This window comes from Pollicipes pollicipes, unplaced genomic scaffold, assembly GCF_011947565.3.
Source record: "Pollicipes pollicipes isolate AB1234 unplaced genomic scaffold, Ppol_2.1 Scaffold_4219;HRSCAF=4965_pilon_pilon_pilon, whole genome shotgun sequence".
In the NCBI taxonomy this organism is placed as follows: domain Eukaryota; kingdom Metazoa; phylum Arthropoda; class Thecostraca; order Pollicipedomorpha; family Pollicipedidae; genus Pollicipes; species Pollicipes pollicipes.
This window is the reverse complement of record NW_023596448.1, coordinates 14,735,224-14,752,140: the sequence shown is the minus strand read 5'-3', so window position 1 is coordinate 14,752,140 and position 16,917 is coordinate 14,735,224. Positions and strand designations below refer to the sequence as shown.

Here is a 16,917-nt window from a genome sequence, read left to right as displayed (position 1 = left end):
TTTTTGGTAACAACTTGCAAACTATACGTGCGTTAATGTTTTAAGTTATACCATCCTCTTCGCCGTGCGATTGCGTGTCGAATGATATATAGCAAAACATTAGTGCGTTGCTGGAAACATATAGCATTCTTGATGGCCGCAAATTTCCGTGGTTTTGTTTCTCAAAGCCACTCCGATTGAAAACAGATTGCCGGTGCAGACGATGTACAGTGGTGGAACAAGCATTCAGTGGTGTTGTTGTCAACATACAAGTGATGGCAAATCTGGCCGCGGCCACTTGGATGCGATGAACGGCCCATTATAGAAACTGACGTTTTTTCGACCCATATGAGGGCCAAAATGAAATCCAGCACGCGCACAAATTGGATGCATGATCATATTGAAAACAGGCGTTTTTCGGCTAGTAAAATGTTCCAAACTCATGTCTAACGATCCAGTGAAAATCCAAGGGTGCTTTAAACAGCACACAATGTAAGTCGATGTACCCACTTGTTGACAACATTTTTGCACACCGGGTGCCGACCAAAAATTTTGGGAGGGCCAATTTGTCGAAAGAAGTGAAAATTTTCCAAGCGCGATTTTTTCATATCTGAATGAAAGGGCATGGTCCATTTAGTGTGTAAGTGCAGCCGCAAGTACTTCTGTGCAGGCAAAGAGCTTGTGCAGCAATTGCAAAATCAACATCGGGCGCCGTTTGAGAGTTTTTTGGAAATGACTTCAAAACAATGCGTGTGTTAATGCTTGCCATTTTGTTAATGTCGCCGGATATTCATTTTGCATTTGCTGCACAAGCTGTTTGCCTGAAGAGAAACACTTGCCGCTGCACTTACACACAAATTGGACCATGCCTTTTCATTAAGAAGTGAAAAAATCGCGTGTGGAAAATTTTCATTTTTATCAACAAAATGGCCCCCCCCCAATATTTCTGGTGGGCACCCGGTGAAAAAAATGTTGTCATCAAGTGGCATCATCGGCTTACATCGTTTGCATGTTGAAGCACCGTTCGATTTAAATTGGTTCGTTAGACTTGAGTTTGGAACATTTTACTAGCCGACAAATGGCTGTTTTCAATTTGAACATGCATCCAATTTGGACGCGTGCTGGATTTCGTACTGGCCCTCAAATGGGCCGATTAAACGTCCGTTTCGCAAATGGGCCGTTTTTCGCATCAAAGTGGCCGCGGCCAGAATTGCCATCACGTGCATGTTAACAACGCCACTGAATGCTGGTGTTTTGTGCTTGTGTATCGTCTGGACCGGTATTCTCATTTTAAACGGAGCGGCTCTTAGAAACAGAGCCATGAAAACTTGCGGCCATCAAGAATGCAATATGTTTCCAGCAACGCAGCTATGTTTTACTATATGTCATTCGACGCGCATTCGCACGGCGAACACGATGGTATATCTTAAAACATTGACGCACGCATAGTTTTGAAGTTAGTTCCAAAGCACTCCCTCAAACGGCGCTCGATGCTGATTTTGCAAATGGTGAACAAGCTGTTTTCCTGCACAGAAACACTTTCCGCTGCACTTACACACTAATTGGACCATGCCCTTTCATTCAGAAAGAAAAAAATTGCGTTTGAAAAAATTAAGTTTTTCAAAAAAACGGCCTTCCTTAAAATTTCGGTCGGAACCCGGTGGGAAAAAATGTTGTCAACAAGTGGCAACATAGAATTACATCGTTTGCAAGTCAAGGCACGCTTGGATTCTCATTAGTTTGTTAGATATGTGCTTGGAACAAATTACTAGCCGAAAAACGGCTGTTTTCAATCTGAACATGCATAAAATTTGTAAGCGTGCTGGCTTTCATATTGGCCCTTACATGGGTGGAAAAAATGTCCGTTTCTAAAACGGGCCGTTTTTCGCATCAAAGTGGTTGCGTCCAGATCGGCGATCACTTGCATGTTGACAACAACGCCACTGAATGCTTGTTCCACCACTGTGTATCGTCTGCACTAACAATCTGCTTTCAAACGGAGCGACTCTCAGATAGAAAACCATGGAAGTTTGCGGCCATCAAGAATGCTATATGTTTCCAGCAACTCACTAATGTTTACTACACATCATTTGACGCGCAATCGTACGGCAAACACGATGGCATAAGCTTAAACAAATAGCGCACGTATAATTTTGAAGTTATTTCCAAAGAACTCTCTCAAATGGCGCTCGATGTTGACTTTGCAGTTGCTGCACAAGCTGTTTGCCTACACAGAAGCACTTGCCGCTGCACTTCCACACTAATTGGACCATGCCCATTCATTCAGATCTAAAAAAATCGCGCTTGGAAAATTTTCACGTCTCTCGACAGAATGGCCCCTCTAAAATGTTCGGTCGGCACCCGGTGAGCAAAAATGTTGTCAACAAGTGGCAACATCGAATTACATCGCCTGCTATTTAAAGCACCTTTCGATTTTCATTGCTTTCAATGCTTCAAACGGAGCAGCTCTCAGAAACAAAACCATGGAACTTTGCGGCCATCAAGAATGCTGTATGCTTAAGGCAACCCACTAATGTTTTACTACATATCATTCGAGGTGCAATCCCAGGGCGAACTCGATGGTGTTACTTAGAACATTTACGCAAAGACAGTTTGGAAGTTAATTCCAAAAACCTCTCAAACGCCGCTCGATGCTGACTTTGCAATTGCTGCACAAGTTGCTTGCCTGCACAGAAGCACCTGCCGCCGCACACACACACTAATTGGACCATGTCTTTTCATTCAGAAACGAAAGAATCGCCCATGGAAATTTTCGTTTCTTTCGAACAAATGGCTCCCCAAAAAGTTTCGGTCGGCCCCCGGTGTGCAAAAATGTTGTCAACAAGTGGTATCATCGTTTTTCATCGTATGCAAGTTAAAGCACTCTTCGGTTTTCATTCGTTCGTTCAATATTAGTTTGGAACTTTTTACTAGCCGAAAAACGGCTGTTTTCAATCTGAACATTTATCCGATTTGTACGCGAACTGGACTTCATGTTGGCCTTCCTATTGGACCGAAAAACGTCCACTACCAAAATGAGCCGTTTTTCGCATCTGGGATTACTTGCATGTTGACAACAATGCCACTGAATGCTTATTCCACCACGGTGCATCGTCTGCACCGGCAATCTGCTTTGAAACGGAGCGGCTCTCTGAAACAAAACCAGGGAAATTTGCGGCCATCAAGAATTCTATATGTTTCCAGACGCACACGAATGTTTTACTCTATATAAGTCGACGCGGATTTGCACAGCAATGACGATGGTTTGGTAAATGGTATAGAAAGTGGTAAACAATAACACACGAATTGTTTTGAAGTCATTTCCAAAAAGCTCTCAAACGGCGCACCATGTTGATTTTGCACTTGGTGCACAAGCTCTTTCCCTGCACAGAAGCACTTGCGCTGCACTTATACACTATGTGGACCATGCCCTTTCATTCAGATCCAAAAAATTGCGCTTAGAAAATTTTCATTTCCTTCGACAACTTGGCCCCCCCAATGTTTTCGGTCGGCACCCGGTGAGCAAAAATGATGTCAACAAGTGGGTACATGGACTTACGTGGTCTCGTGTTTAATGCACCCTTCGATTTTCACTGGATCGTTAGACATGAGTTTCGAACATTTTACTAGCCGAAAAACGACTGTTTTCAACCTGAACATGGATCCAATTTATTCGCGCGCTGGATTTCATGTGGAATCTCAAATGGGTCCAAAAAACCTCCGTTTCTGAAATGGGCTGTTTTTGGCATCATAGTGGCCGCTGCCAGATATGCGATCACTTGCATGTTGACAACAACGCCACTGAATGCTTGTTCCACCACGGTGTGTCGTCTGCACCGGCAAACTGCTTTCAAACAGAGCGTCTCTCAGAAAAGACACTGGGAATTTGCGGCCATCAAGAATGCTATATGCTTCCAGCAACGCACTAATGTCTCACTATATGTCATTCGACACGCAATCACACGGCGAGCACGATGGTATAACTTAAAACATTAACGCACGTATAGTTTTGAAGTAAGTTCCAAAAAACTCTCAAACGGCGCCCGATGTTGACTTTGCAATTCCTGCACAAGCTGTTTGCCTGCACAGAAACAGTTGCCGCCGCACTTACACACTACTTGGACCATGCCCTTTCATTCGGAACTGGAAAAATGGCGTTTGGAAAATATTCATTTTCTTCGACAAAATGGCCCTTACAAAAATTTCGGTCGGCACCCGGTGAACAAAAATGTTGTCAACAAGTGGAAACATCGGCTTACATCGTTTGCAAAATAAGCACCTTTCGATTTTCATTGGTTCGTTAGATATGAGTTTGGAACATTGTACTAGCCGAAAAACGGCTGTTTTCAATCTGAACACGCATCCAATTTGTATGCGTGCTGGATTTCATGTTGGTCCTTATGTGGGTCCGAAAACGTCCGATTCCAAAATGGGTCGTTTTTGCATCATGGTGGCATTGACCAGATTTACGATCACTTGCATGTTGACAACAACGCCACTCAATGCTTGTTCCACCAATGTGTATCGTCTGCACCGGCAATCTGCTTTCAAACGGAGCGGATCTCAGAAACAAAACCATGGGAACTTGCGGCCATCAAGAATGTTATATGTATCCAGGAACACACGAATGTTATACTATATATCATTCGACGCGCACGCGCACGGCGATCACTATGGTAAACTTAAAACATTAACGCACATAGAGTTTTGAAGTTATTTCCAATAAAACCTCGTAAACGGCGCTCGATGTTGATTATGCAAATGCTGCACAAGCGGCTTGCCGGCACAAAAACAGTTGCCGCGGCATTAACACAATAGTTGGACCACGCCATATCATACAGAAATCAATAAAATGGGGTTTGAAATTTTTTATTTTCTTTCGACAAAGGAGCCTTCCAAAATTTTCGGTCGGCACCCGGTGAGCAAAAATGTTGTCAACAAGTGGTAGCATCGGCTTCCATCGTCTCCAAGTTAAGGCACCCTTCGATTTTCATTGGTTCGTTAGATATGAGTTTAGAACATTTTACTAGCCGAAAAACGGCTGTTTTCAATCTGAACATGCATCCAATTTGTACGCGTGCTGGATGGCATATTAGCCCTCATACGGGTTGAAAAAACCTCCAGTTCTGAAATGGGCCGTTTTTGCATCAAAGTGGCCGCGACCAGACATGCGATCAATTGCATGTTGACAACAACGCCACTCAATGCTTGTTTCACCACTGTGTATCATCTGCACCGGCAATCTGCTTTCAAACGGAGCGGCTCTCAGAAACAAAACCAGGGAAATTTGAAGCCATCAAGAATGCTAGATGTTTCCAACAACCCACTAATAATTTACTATGCATCTTTCGACACGCAATCGCACGGCGATAACGATGGTGTAGCTTGCAACATTAACGCACGTATAGTTTTGAATGTATTTCCTTAAAACTCTCCGTAACGGCGCTCGATGTTGATTTTGTGATTACTGCACAAGCAGTTTGCCTGCACAGAAATTCTTGCCGCTGCACTTACATACTAATTGGACCATGCCCTTTTATTCATATATAGAAGAAATCGCATTTGGAAAATCTTCAATTATTTCAACAGAATGGCCTCCCCAATATTTCCAGTCTGCACAGGTGAGCAAAAGTGTTGTCAACAAGTGGAAGAATCGGCTTACATCGCTTGTAAGTTAAAGCTGTCTTCGAATTTTATTGGTTCATTAGATATGAGTTTGTAACATTTTACGGGCCGAAAAACGGCTGTTTTCAATCTGAACATGCATCCAATTTGTACGCGTGGTGAATTTCATATTGGCCCTCAAATGGGTGCAAAAACCGTCCGTTTCTGAAATGGGCCATTTTTGGCATCAAAGTGGACGAGGCCAGATTTGCGATCACTTTCATGTTGACTACAACGCCACTGAATGCTTTCTCCACCACTGTGTGTCGTCTACACCGCCAGTCGGCTTTCCAACGGAGCGACTCTCAGAAAGAAAACCATGGAAGTATGCGGCCATCAAGAATGCTATATGTTTCCAGCAACGCACTAATGTTTTGCTATATATCATTCGACGCGCAATCGCACGGCGAACACGATGGTATAACTTAAAACATTAACGCACGTATAGTTTGCAAGTTATTTGCAAAAAACTCTCGCAAAAGGCGCTCGATGCTGATTTTTCAATTGCTGCACAAGCTGTTCGCCCGCACAGAAGTACTTCCTGCTGCACTTACACACTAATTGGACCATGCCCTTTCATTCAGATATCAAAATATTGCGTTTGGAAAGTTTTCATTTATTTCGCAAAATGGCTTCCCCGAAATTTTCGTTCCGCACCCGGTGAGCAAAAATGTTGTCAACAAGTGGTAACATCGGCTTACATCGTTTGCAAGTTAAAGCACCGTTCGATTTTTATTGGTTCGTTAGACATGAGTTTGGAACATTTTACTAGCCGAAAAACGGCTGTTTTCAATCTGAACATGCATCCAATTTGTACGCTTGCTTCATGTCATATTGGCCCTCAGTTGGGTCGAAAAAACGTCCGTTTCTGAAATGGGTCGTTTTTGCGCATCAAAGTGGCCGTGGCCAGACTTGCGATCACTTGCATTTTGACAGCAACGGCACTGAATGCTTGTTCCACCACTATGCGTCGTCTGCACCGGCAATCTGCTTTCAAACGGAGCGACTCTCAGACACAAAACCAGGGAATTTGCGGTTATGAAAAATGGCTATATGTTTACAGCAACACACGAATGTTTCACTATATATCATGCTTCGCGCAATCGTACGGCGAACACGATGGCATAACTTATTCCATAACCGCACGTATAGTTTTGAAGTTAGTTTCAAAAAAACTCTCTCAAACGGCGCTCTATGGTGATTTTGCAATTGCTGCACAAGTGGTTTTCCTGCACAAAACCCTTGTCGCTGCACTTACACACTAATTGGTTCATGCCCTTTCATGCAGAAATGAAAAAATCGCGTTTGGAAAATTTTCATGTTTTCGACAAAATGGCCCCCCATAATTTTTCGGTCGGCCCCCGGTGAGTAAAAATGTTGTCAACAAGTGGTAGCATCGGCTTACATCGTTTGCAAGTTGAAGCACCTTTTGATTTTCATTGGTTCGTTAGATATGAGTTTGGAACATTTTACTAGCCGAAAAACGGCTGTTTTCAATCTGAACATGCATCGGACTTGTACGGGTGCTGGCTTTCATGCTGACCCCCATATGGATCGAAAACACGTCCCTTTGCTGAAATTACCCGTTTTTTTCATCAATGCGGCCGCGGCCAGATTTGTGACCACTTGCATCTTGACAACAACGCCACTGAATGCTTGTTCCACCACTGTGGATCGTCTGCACCGGCAATCTGCTTTCAAACGGAGGGGCTCTCAGAAACAAAACCATGGAAATTTGCCGCCATCAAGAACGAAATATGTTTCCAGGAACGCACTAATGTTGCATGGCGTTCGCCGTGCGATGGTGCCTCGAATGACTTGCATTACAACTTTAGTGCGTTGCTGGAAACATAGCGTTCTTGATGGCCGCAAGTTTCAATGCTTTTGTTTCTGAGAGCCGTTCCGTTGGAAACCAGAATACCGGTGCAGACAACACACAGTGGTGGAACAAGCATTCAGTGGCGTTGATGTCATCATGGAAGTGATCACAAATCCGGCCGCAGGCACTTTGATGCGAAAAACGTCCTTTTCATAAACGGACGTTTTTCCACCCATATGAGGGCCAATTTGAAATCCAGGGGGCGTGCAAATCCGATGCATGTTAAGATTAAATGGAGCTGTTTTTCAGGTAACAAAATAGTCCAAATTGATATCTAGCGATCCAATGAAAATAGAATTTTGCTTTGACTTGCTAACGATGCATACTGATGTTATCACTTGTTGACGAGATTTTTGATCACCGGATGCTGACGGAATTTTTTTTGGGGGGGGCTATTTTGTGGAAGAATTGAATTTTTTCCAAATGCAATTTTTTCATTTTTAGTTGAAAGTGCATGGTCCATTTAGTGTGTAAGTGCATTGGCAAGTGTTTCTGTGGACGCAAACGGTTTGTGTAGCGATTGCAAAATCAACATCGCGAGCCGTTTGAGTGTTTTTTGGAAATAACTTTCAAACTATGCGTGTGTTAATGTTTTAAGTTAGACCATTGTGTTGGCTGTGCGATTGCGCGTCGAATGACATATAGGAAAACATTAGTGCGTTGGTGGAAACATATAGCGCTCTTGATGGCCGGAAATGTCCATGGTTTTTTTTCTGAGAGCCGCTCGGTTTGGAAGCAGATTGCCCGTGCAGACGATACACAGTGGTGGAACATGCATTCAGTGGCGTTGTTGTCGACATGCAAGTTATCACAAGTCCGGCCGGGGCCACTTTGATGCGAAAAACGCCCCATTTTTGAAATGGACGTTTTTTCGACATATGTTAGTGCTAATGTGAAATCCAGCACGGTGCCAGCATGACTGCTAGATGGCTTTCGATTCGGGCGCCGAGAGGAACGTTTGGGCGTCCTGCGCCTATGGTGTTGGCGCGTCCCCGGGTGTCGGGGAGCTGTGTTGCCGACTTGTTACAAGTTGAGGTCGGCGTCGCGCCGCGTCATTCGGTAGAGCGCGGCCGCGCTTCGGAAGCGAAGACGCCCATGGAGCGTGGCAATGCCGCCAGGCCGGCAATGCCGCACGGCATCTGGCTACGGTTCCCGTGAAGGGAACACAGCCGACCATTGGGCGGCCCGCAGGCGATGTGTGAATGCCACGTTGCGGACATGACATCTAGCCGTGGTGCGCGCAAAGATGCTATGGACAGCCGGCGGCCTTGGTCATTGCCAGTCGTTTTGTCTGTGTGGCGTTGGCTTGTACAACCATAGGATGCGTTGGCGTTGCATGTTGCCAGCCTGACGGCACGCGCTGTTTGTGATATGGTATCGGCCGGCTTTGAGCTGATGTCAAGCATGGGTTTTCGCTGGCCTCCACTGTGCTGTTGCTGCTTTTTGTGTTGGTTTGTGTTTTGTGTGGGTTCTGTCTTGGTGTGTTTCTTCATTGTTTGCTATGTAGTCGTTGATTTTGTTGTTGGCTCACGCCATGCTCTGTTCGTGCTTGGTTTTGCATAGGCCGACACATCTGAGGCGATGTGTCTTGGATGTGTGCCAGCAGCGGCGCGCATGCAGCATAATTGCTAAGCCATATTGAAACACATACTGATTATACATGTAGTAGAGCATATTGATTTATTGGCACCGCTGACAGCAAAAAATAGGCCGATCCTGGCTGTAGTGCTATGCTAGGCCAACCCGCGGCAGGGCAGGAGCAAGGTCCAGTAGTCCCGCCAGTGTTCAGAAATCAGTTTTATATTCTGGTCCCCATGTAGGGGACGTATCAGATATTAAGCTGATAAGAAGATATTTTTTGTTCAGAAAAGTACATGTTTGATAACAAGAGAAGCAAAAAGAAACTCGGATGCCGCTCCACGATGTGGAGGGCATTTACCCGCGACACGGTTGTTTGATAAAGTTCAATTAATAGCATTATAAGAATGGCATGAACAAAGTGAACAAGCGCCAGGTCGCGCACCGAACAGGGCGTTCTGGTGGCGCCACCTTACGTTACTACATTAGGCAAGCCGCGGTGGCGCCACCAGCTGCGGCGCAGATGGCGCCGGCGCAACAACTCCCCGGCGCGATCCGATGCCGAATCATCTCAGTGTATGATGTCACTGGTCATAAGTTTGTGCGGATTCTCTTGGGCCGCCCAATGCCAAAAAACATCATATCCCATGAAGCATCACGGGATGATACGACGTCACTGGTATTCGACTTTACATCAAGCGCAGCAGACCATGTTCCATCTTTACGTTTCGTACCCGTCTATTACAACTATTAGCGTGCTGAATGAGGACTCTGTCGAGTCTCCTGCATGTGTAACGTCACTGGCCAAGAGTTTTTACGGGCTCATTTCAACCTCCTATACGGCATAATGCATCAGCTGACGATATGACGTCACTGGTGTCCGACTTAACATCAGGCGCGACAGGCCATGTTCTACCTTTACCTTTCGTACCTGTCTATTACAAGTATTGACGTGCTGACTGAAGGCTCTGTCGAGTCTCGTGTGTGCGGGTGAATACTCAGGTGAATCGGCAAGACCTTCATATAGCACGCGAATGCTTGCAGTGGCCGGGTGCGAAAAGTAAAGATGGAACATGGCCTGTTGCGCATGAGGTCAAGTCAAATATCAGTGACGTCACGTCGTCAGCTGATGTCTTTTACCCCAAGGGAGGTTCAAAACACCCCGTAAAAACTCATGACCAATGAAGTTACACCCCCAAGAGACAAGAGACTGCTTACAATAGACGGGTACGAAAGGTAAAGACGAACATGGCCTGCTGCGCCTGGTGTTTAGTTGAACACCAGTGACGTCACATCGTCAGATGATGCTTGATGCCCTTCAATCAGCCCGAGTAAACCCGAGTAAACTCATGACCAGTTGCATCACACGCTCAGGTGATTGGGCAGAGCCTTTATGTGACGCGCGAATACTTGCAGTAGATAGGTGCGAAAAGAAAAGATGAAACATGACTGATTGCACCTGATGCTTAATTGAATACTAGTGACGTCATATCGCTCTCTAGCGCCTTTTGGCCTTAGGTCGGCCCAAAAAGGCCCGTAAAAACTCATGACCAGTGACGTCACACATTCGGTGAATTACCAGTGACGACATACCGTTAGCTGATGCCTTTTGGCTTCCACTCAGCCAAAAAAAGCCTGTAAAAACTCATGAGCACACACTCTGGTGATTCGGCAGAGCCATCATTCAGTTCACCAATTTTTTAACACGCGCGAAAGGCAACGATGGACATGACCTATTACGTCTAATGTTAAGTCGAACACCAGTGACGTCATATCGTCAGCTGATGCATTACACCATATAGCGGGTTGAAAAAGCCCATAACAACTCTTAACCAGTGGCGTTACACACTCAGGAGATTCGACAGTCTTTACTCAGCACGCCAATGCTTGTAAAAGACAGGTACGAAAGGTAAAGATATTACATGGAACATTGCGCTTGATGTTGGGCGGAATACCAGTGACGTCATGTCATCCCGCGACACTTCACGGGACATGATGTTTTGTCACATTGGTGGGCCCAAGTGCACCTGTATAAACTCATGACCGGTGGCGTCACATACTTAGATGGTTCAGCATCGCCTTGACATAGCACGCGAATGCTTGCAGTAGACAGGTAAGAAAGGTAAAGATAGAACATGGCCTGTTACGCATAATGTCTAGTCGAAAACCAGTGACGTCATATGGTCAGCTGATGTGGTATGGCCTATAGTGGGTTCAAAACAGTCTATAAAAATTCATGGTCAGTGACTTTCCACGTTGAGGTAATTCGGTAGAGCCTTCCTTCACCATGCCAATCCTTGCAATGGACAGGTACCAAACGTAAAGGGGGAGCATGGCCTGTCCCGCCTGAAGTTTATTCGAACACCAGTGACGTCACATCGTCAGTTAATGCCCTATGACCTTACGTCGGCCAAAAAGAGGCGGTCCAATCGCATGACAAGTGACATCACATACAGTCGAATGCCAGTGACGTCACATCGCTAGCTTATGCTTTGTGGCCTTTAGTTGGCCCCCCAAAATCAATAAAAACTCATGACCAGTGACGTCACACATACATAGGTCATTCGGCAGAGCCTCCCTTCAGCACGCCAATACTTGCAGCAGACAGGTACGAAAGGTATAGATGAAGCATGGCCTCCTGCCTGACGTTCAGCCAAATATCCGAGACGTCATATCGTCAGCTGATGCCTTACGTCATTCGGCCGGTTCAAAAGAGCCCGTGAAAACCCACAACCATTGACGTCACACAACCAGTCGCATAGCAGTGACGTCGATGGCTGATACCATGTGGTTTTCAATGGGCCCAAAAACACCGGTGAAACTCATGACCACTGACGTCACACACTCAGGCGATTTGGTAGCTTTCATTCAGCACCCCAATGCTTGCAGTAGACAGGTACGAAGGAAAAAATGAAGCACGGCCTGCTGCGACCAAAATTTAGTCGAATATCAGTGACGTCACGTTATCCGATGATACTTCACGGAACATGATACACCGTGGCCGTGGGGCCTAAGTGCACTCACATCAAGTGATAATAAGTGACACCACACATTCAGGTGATTCGGTCGAACCGTTATTCGGCACAAAAATGCTTGCAGCAGACAGGTGCGAAAGGTAAAGATAGAATGAGGCCTATTGCGCCTGATGTTTAATCGAGTGCCATTGGCGACACATCGTCAGGTGATGCCTTACGGCATTCATTTGTCCCGAAAGAGCCCGAAAACCTCACGACCAGTGACGTCACATACCCAGTCAAAAACCAGTGACATCATATCGCCAGCAAATGCCTCATGGCCCTCAGTCGGCCCAAAAGAACCCCGATCGATGCAAAACCATTTTCAGTGACATCCCAATGTCAGCTGCCGCCTCACAGCATTTCCCAGTATGGCAGTAATCCAACCCTGCAGCCAGCGTAGCTCTTCCCTCCGCCGGCCGTACAGGTACCAAAGCAAAAGATAGTTTTTTTTCTGCTAGCGGCGCGTGTGCACGTCCTGTACTGATTATTATTTGATCTGTGCAATAGTGTAATCATATGGAATCAACACGAGATGCTTCCCGTGACCCCGGACTGTGTAGCACACAGGCGTGTACCCCCCCCCCCCCCCCCCCCCCCCCGTTCCCTGGGCTGGCCGGCCGGCTGTGGGTTTGCCACTTCACTGCAATGTCCGTAGGTGTTGGGCAACTGCGGCCTTCTCGTGTGGTTGCGGTTTCGCCACCGGCGTTCCTCGTCTGGCGTCACGCCTTGAGACGACACAGTCTTGTGTCGTCGCCGCGGACGTGCCGTCTGGCTGGCCGTCTGGTCTGGCCGTCTGGCTGGTCCAATAGTCGGCAGTGTTCCCTGCACGGGCACCGCAGCCGGACGCCGTGCGGCCTTGCCGGCCTGGCGCCATTCCTCAGCTGCATGGGCGTCTTCGCTTGCGATGCGCGGCCGCGCTCTACCACGTGACGCGGAGCGACGCCTCACTCAACTTGCAACAAGTCGGCAACACAATTCCCCAGCTGCAGGGAACGCGCCACCATGGCATACGCAGGACGACCAACCTGGCTCTCGGCGCCCGGTGCGACAGCGATATAGCGGCCATGCTGGTACTAGCAGCGGCTGGGCGATTTTCGACCGTAGCGTCGCGTGTCCCGGCGTGAGTTGCACGCCCAGAGACGCGGTGCGAGAATGTGTTCTGCCTCTCGCCAACACTGAGCACCTATTGATAGTGATGGTGTGCTGTCACGTGACCGATGTCTGGTCACGTCATCCGTGATTGCCAGTCGGGTGACGTGACGAACAACGCACTAGCGTCGTCGGCGCCGCCGACCGCTCCATGGGCGCAAATCGTCGGCGACCTCCGGTCACGCGCAAGTGTGCCGACAAATGCACCTGTTGCAGTTGCATCTGCATCGCTTTTCGGCCTTTTGGCTCGGATCAAAGTGTAGTACTGCCGCCCCTCCACTTGTCCTAGTCTTTAATTTGATCTGTGTATTTGTGTAATCACCGCATCACGAGATGTCCCCCTCCCCCCCTTAGGGTTGTATGCCCATTGTGTGGGTCCAGTTGGTCCTTATTTTTCCGTGTATTGGTGCAATCGAATGACAATCACAACGAGATGCTGCCCCATTACCTGAATTATGTTCTACTTAGTCTCATCTACTCCGTGTGTTGGTGTATTTACATGACAATAATCAAGACATTCCCCCCCCCCCTCCTTTTTATGCTAGCGGCGCGTGTGCACGTGCTGTACTGATTATTATTTGATCTGTGCATTAGTGTAATCATATGGAATCAACACGAGATGCTTCCCGTGACCCCGGACAATGTAGCACTCCGGCCTGTAGCCCCCGCCCATTCCCTGGGCTGGCCGGCCGGCTATGGGTTTGCCACTTCCCTGCAATGTCCGTAGGCGTTGAGGAACTGCGGCCTTCTCGTGTGGCCGCAGTTTTGCCACCAGCGTTCCTCGGGTGGCGTCACGCCTCGAGGCGACGCAGTCTTGTGTCGTCGCCGCGGACGTGCCGTCTGGCTGCGGTGAGGTCACCGACGGCCTAAGACCTGCAATCCATGGAGCATTGACGCGGCGGATGCGGCTCCCGCCGACTTCCTTCCCCGCCGCCCATGCCCACCATGGGGAGCGGGGTGAGCCAGCGCTTCACCCCATTGGCGGCACTCTGCACCGTGCCGTGGCATTATGGAAGTATGGCTTTTTTGTAAAACACTCGCATGTAAATGCGCTGTAGAGCCTGGAGCGCATCCGCTTGTCTTTTTACTGTTTCCTGTAATGAAACATGACCTTTTATGAATGCGAATATGTTCTGATCAGCATCATGTCTGATACGTCACCCACATGGGGACCAGAAAATTGAACTCCTTTTTGAACATTGGCGCACTTACTGGACCTTGCTCTCGCCCTGCCTCGGGTTGGCCTGGTTTGCCGGCCGATGCCATGTCACCAACAGCGCGTGTCGTCAGGCCGGCAACATGCAACGCCAATGCATCACATGGTTGTACAAGCAAACGGCATGCAGGCAAATCTCCTGACAATGACCATGGTCGCCGGCTGTGCATATCAGTGTTGCACGCCCTGCGGCCAGATGTCTCTGCCGGCCGCGTGGCATTCACATATCGCCTGCGGGCCGTCCAATGGTCGGCTGTGTTCCCTGCACGAGCACCGCAGCCGGAGGCCGTGCGGCCTTGCCGGCCTGGCGTCATTCCTCAGCTGCATGGGCGTCTTCGCCTGCGATGCACGACCGCGCTCTACCACGTGACGCGGCGCGAAGCCGCACTCAACATGCAACAAGTCGGCAACACAACTCCTCAGCTGCCGGGAACGCGCCACCACCGCAGACGCAGGACGACCAACCTGGCTCTCGGCGCCCAGTACGACAGCCATCTCGCGGCTATGCTGGCACTCTCTAGTAGCGGCGGTTTTGAGTTTGTCGACGGTGGCGACGCGCGCCCCGGCGTCAGTTGCGCGCCCACACGCGCGGTGCGAGGGCGTGTTCTGTGTCTCGGCAAAAATGGGCACCTATTGATAGTGACTGTGTGCTGTCACGTGACCGATGTCTGGTCACGTCATCCGTGAAAGCCAGTCGGGTGACGTGACGAACAACGCACTGGCGTCGTCGGCGCCGGCGACCGGTCCATGGGCGCAAACCGTCGGCGAACTCCGTTAACGCACGGGTGTGCCGACGCAGCCGCTGGGCGTCTCGACCAACGGAGATTGCGCGGACGACTCAAGTTGCAACAAGATGCTCTGCAAAGTGTTTTTTGAGCCGGTGCCCATGCGCTGCGGGGTGAGCACTGCTCGCTGTCGGTCGCTAATTGCTCGCCGACCCAGCTCACTTGGCCAGGCGCGTGCATGTCGGCCTTCCAGAGCGACAGCGGCCGGGACGACACAAATGCACCTCTTGCAATTGCATCTGCATCGCTTATCGGCATTTTGTCTAAGATCAAAGTTTAGTACTGCCCCCCCCCCCCTACCTTTGTGCTAGTGTTTTACTTGATCTGTGTATTTGGGTAATCAACGCATCACGAGCTGTTCCCACCCCCCCCCCCCCCCCCACCCCCACCCCTTAGGCTTTTATGGCCGCTGTGTGAGCGCAATTAATCCTTGTTTGTTTTGTGTATTGGTGCAAACCAACGACAGTGACAAAGAGATGTTGCCCCATTGCCTGAATTATGTTCTACTTATTCTCATCTAGTCCGTGTGTGGGTGTATTTACACGACAATGATCAAGACATTCCCACCCCCTTGCTTTTTCTGCTTGCGGGGCGTGTGCACGTGCTGTACTGATTACTATTTGTTCTGTGCATTAGTGTAATCATATGGTATCAACACGAGATGCTTCCCGTACCCAAGGACTGTGTAGCACTCCGGCGTGTAGCTCCCGTCCGTACCCTGGGCTCGCCGGCCGGCTGTGGGTTTCCCACATCCTTGCAATGTCTGTAGGCGTTGGGCAAATGCGGCCTTCTCGTGTGGTCGCAGTTTTGCCACAGGCGTTCCTCGCCTGGCGTCACGCCTCGAAGCGACGCAGTCTTGTGTCTTCGCCGCGGACGTGACGTCTCGTCTGGCTGCGATGAGGTCGCCGACGTCATCCATGATCGCCAGTCGGATGACTTGACGCACAACGCACTGGGGTCGTCGGTGCCGGTGACCGCTCAATGGGCGCAAACCATCTGCGACCTCCGGTCACGCTGGAGTGTGCCGACGTAACCGCTGCGCGTCTCGACCAACGGGGATTGCGGGGATGACTCAAGTTGCAACAAGATGCTCTGCAAAGTGTCATGAGAGCTGGTGCCCACGCGCGGCGGGGTGAGCACTGCTCGCCGACGGTCGCTAATCTGTCGCAGACCCGGCGCACGGGCCAGGCGCGTGCACGTCGGCCTTCCAAAGCGACAGCGGCCGGGACCGCACAAATGCACCTGTTGCAGTTGCAACTGCATCGCTTTTCGGCATTTTGAGTAAGATCAAAGTGTAGTACTGCCGCACCTCCCCATGTCCTAGTGTTTTATTTGATCTGTGTATTAGTGTAATTACTGCAAAACGAGATGTCTGCCCCCCCCCCTTAGGGTTTCATGCCCACTGTGTGGGTGCAGTTGATCCTTATTTGTTCCGTGTATGGGTTGAATCGAATGGCAACCACAACGAGATGCTGCCCCATCCCCTGAATTATGTTCTACTTATTATCATCTAATCCGTGTGTTGGTGTATTTAGGAAAAATGATCAAGACATTCCCAGTCCCCACCCCTAAACCCCACCCCTTCTCTTTTTGCTTGCGGGGCATGTGCACGTGCTGTACTGATTATCATTTGTTCTGTGCATTAGTGTA

At 48.8% G+C, this 16,917-nt stretch overlaps 1 protein-coding gene and 1 non-coding gene across 2 annotated transcripts in view; both read right to left on the bottom strand.

The window, feature by feature from the left end:
• LOC119094917 (FAD-dependent oxidoreductase domain-containing protein 2) overlaps nt 1-14,977 on the bottom strand; it is a 95,460-nt gene extending 80,483 nt beyond the window's left edge. The window contains exon 1 of the mRNA XM_037217828.1: nt 14,948-14,977. Coding sequence (XP_037073723.1) covers nt 14,948-14,977 — 30 coding nt within the window. The remainder of the gene's footprint in view (nt 1-14,947) is intronic.
• Nucleotides 9,223-9,420, bottom strand: LOC119096121 (U2 spliceosomal RNA). Its single transcript, XR_005094015.1, has one exon. It is a non-coding gene; the product is annotated as a U2 spliceosomal RNA (small nuclear RNA).
• Nucleotides 14,978-16,917: the final 1,940 nt, after the last annotated feature.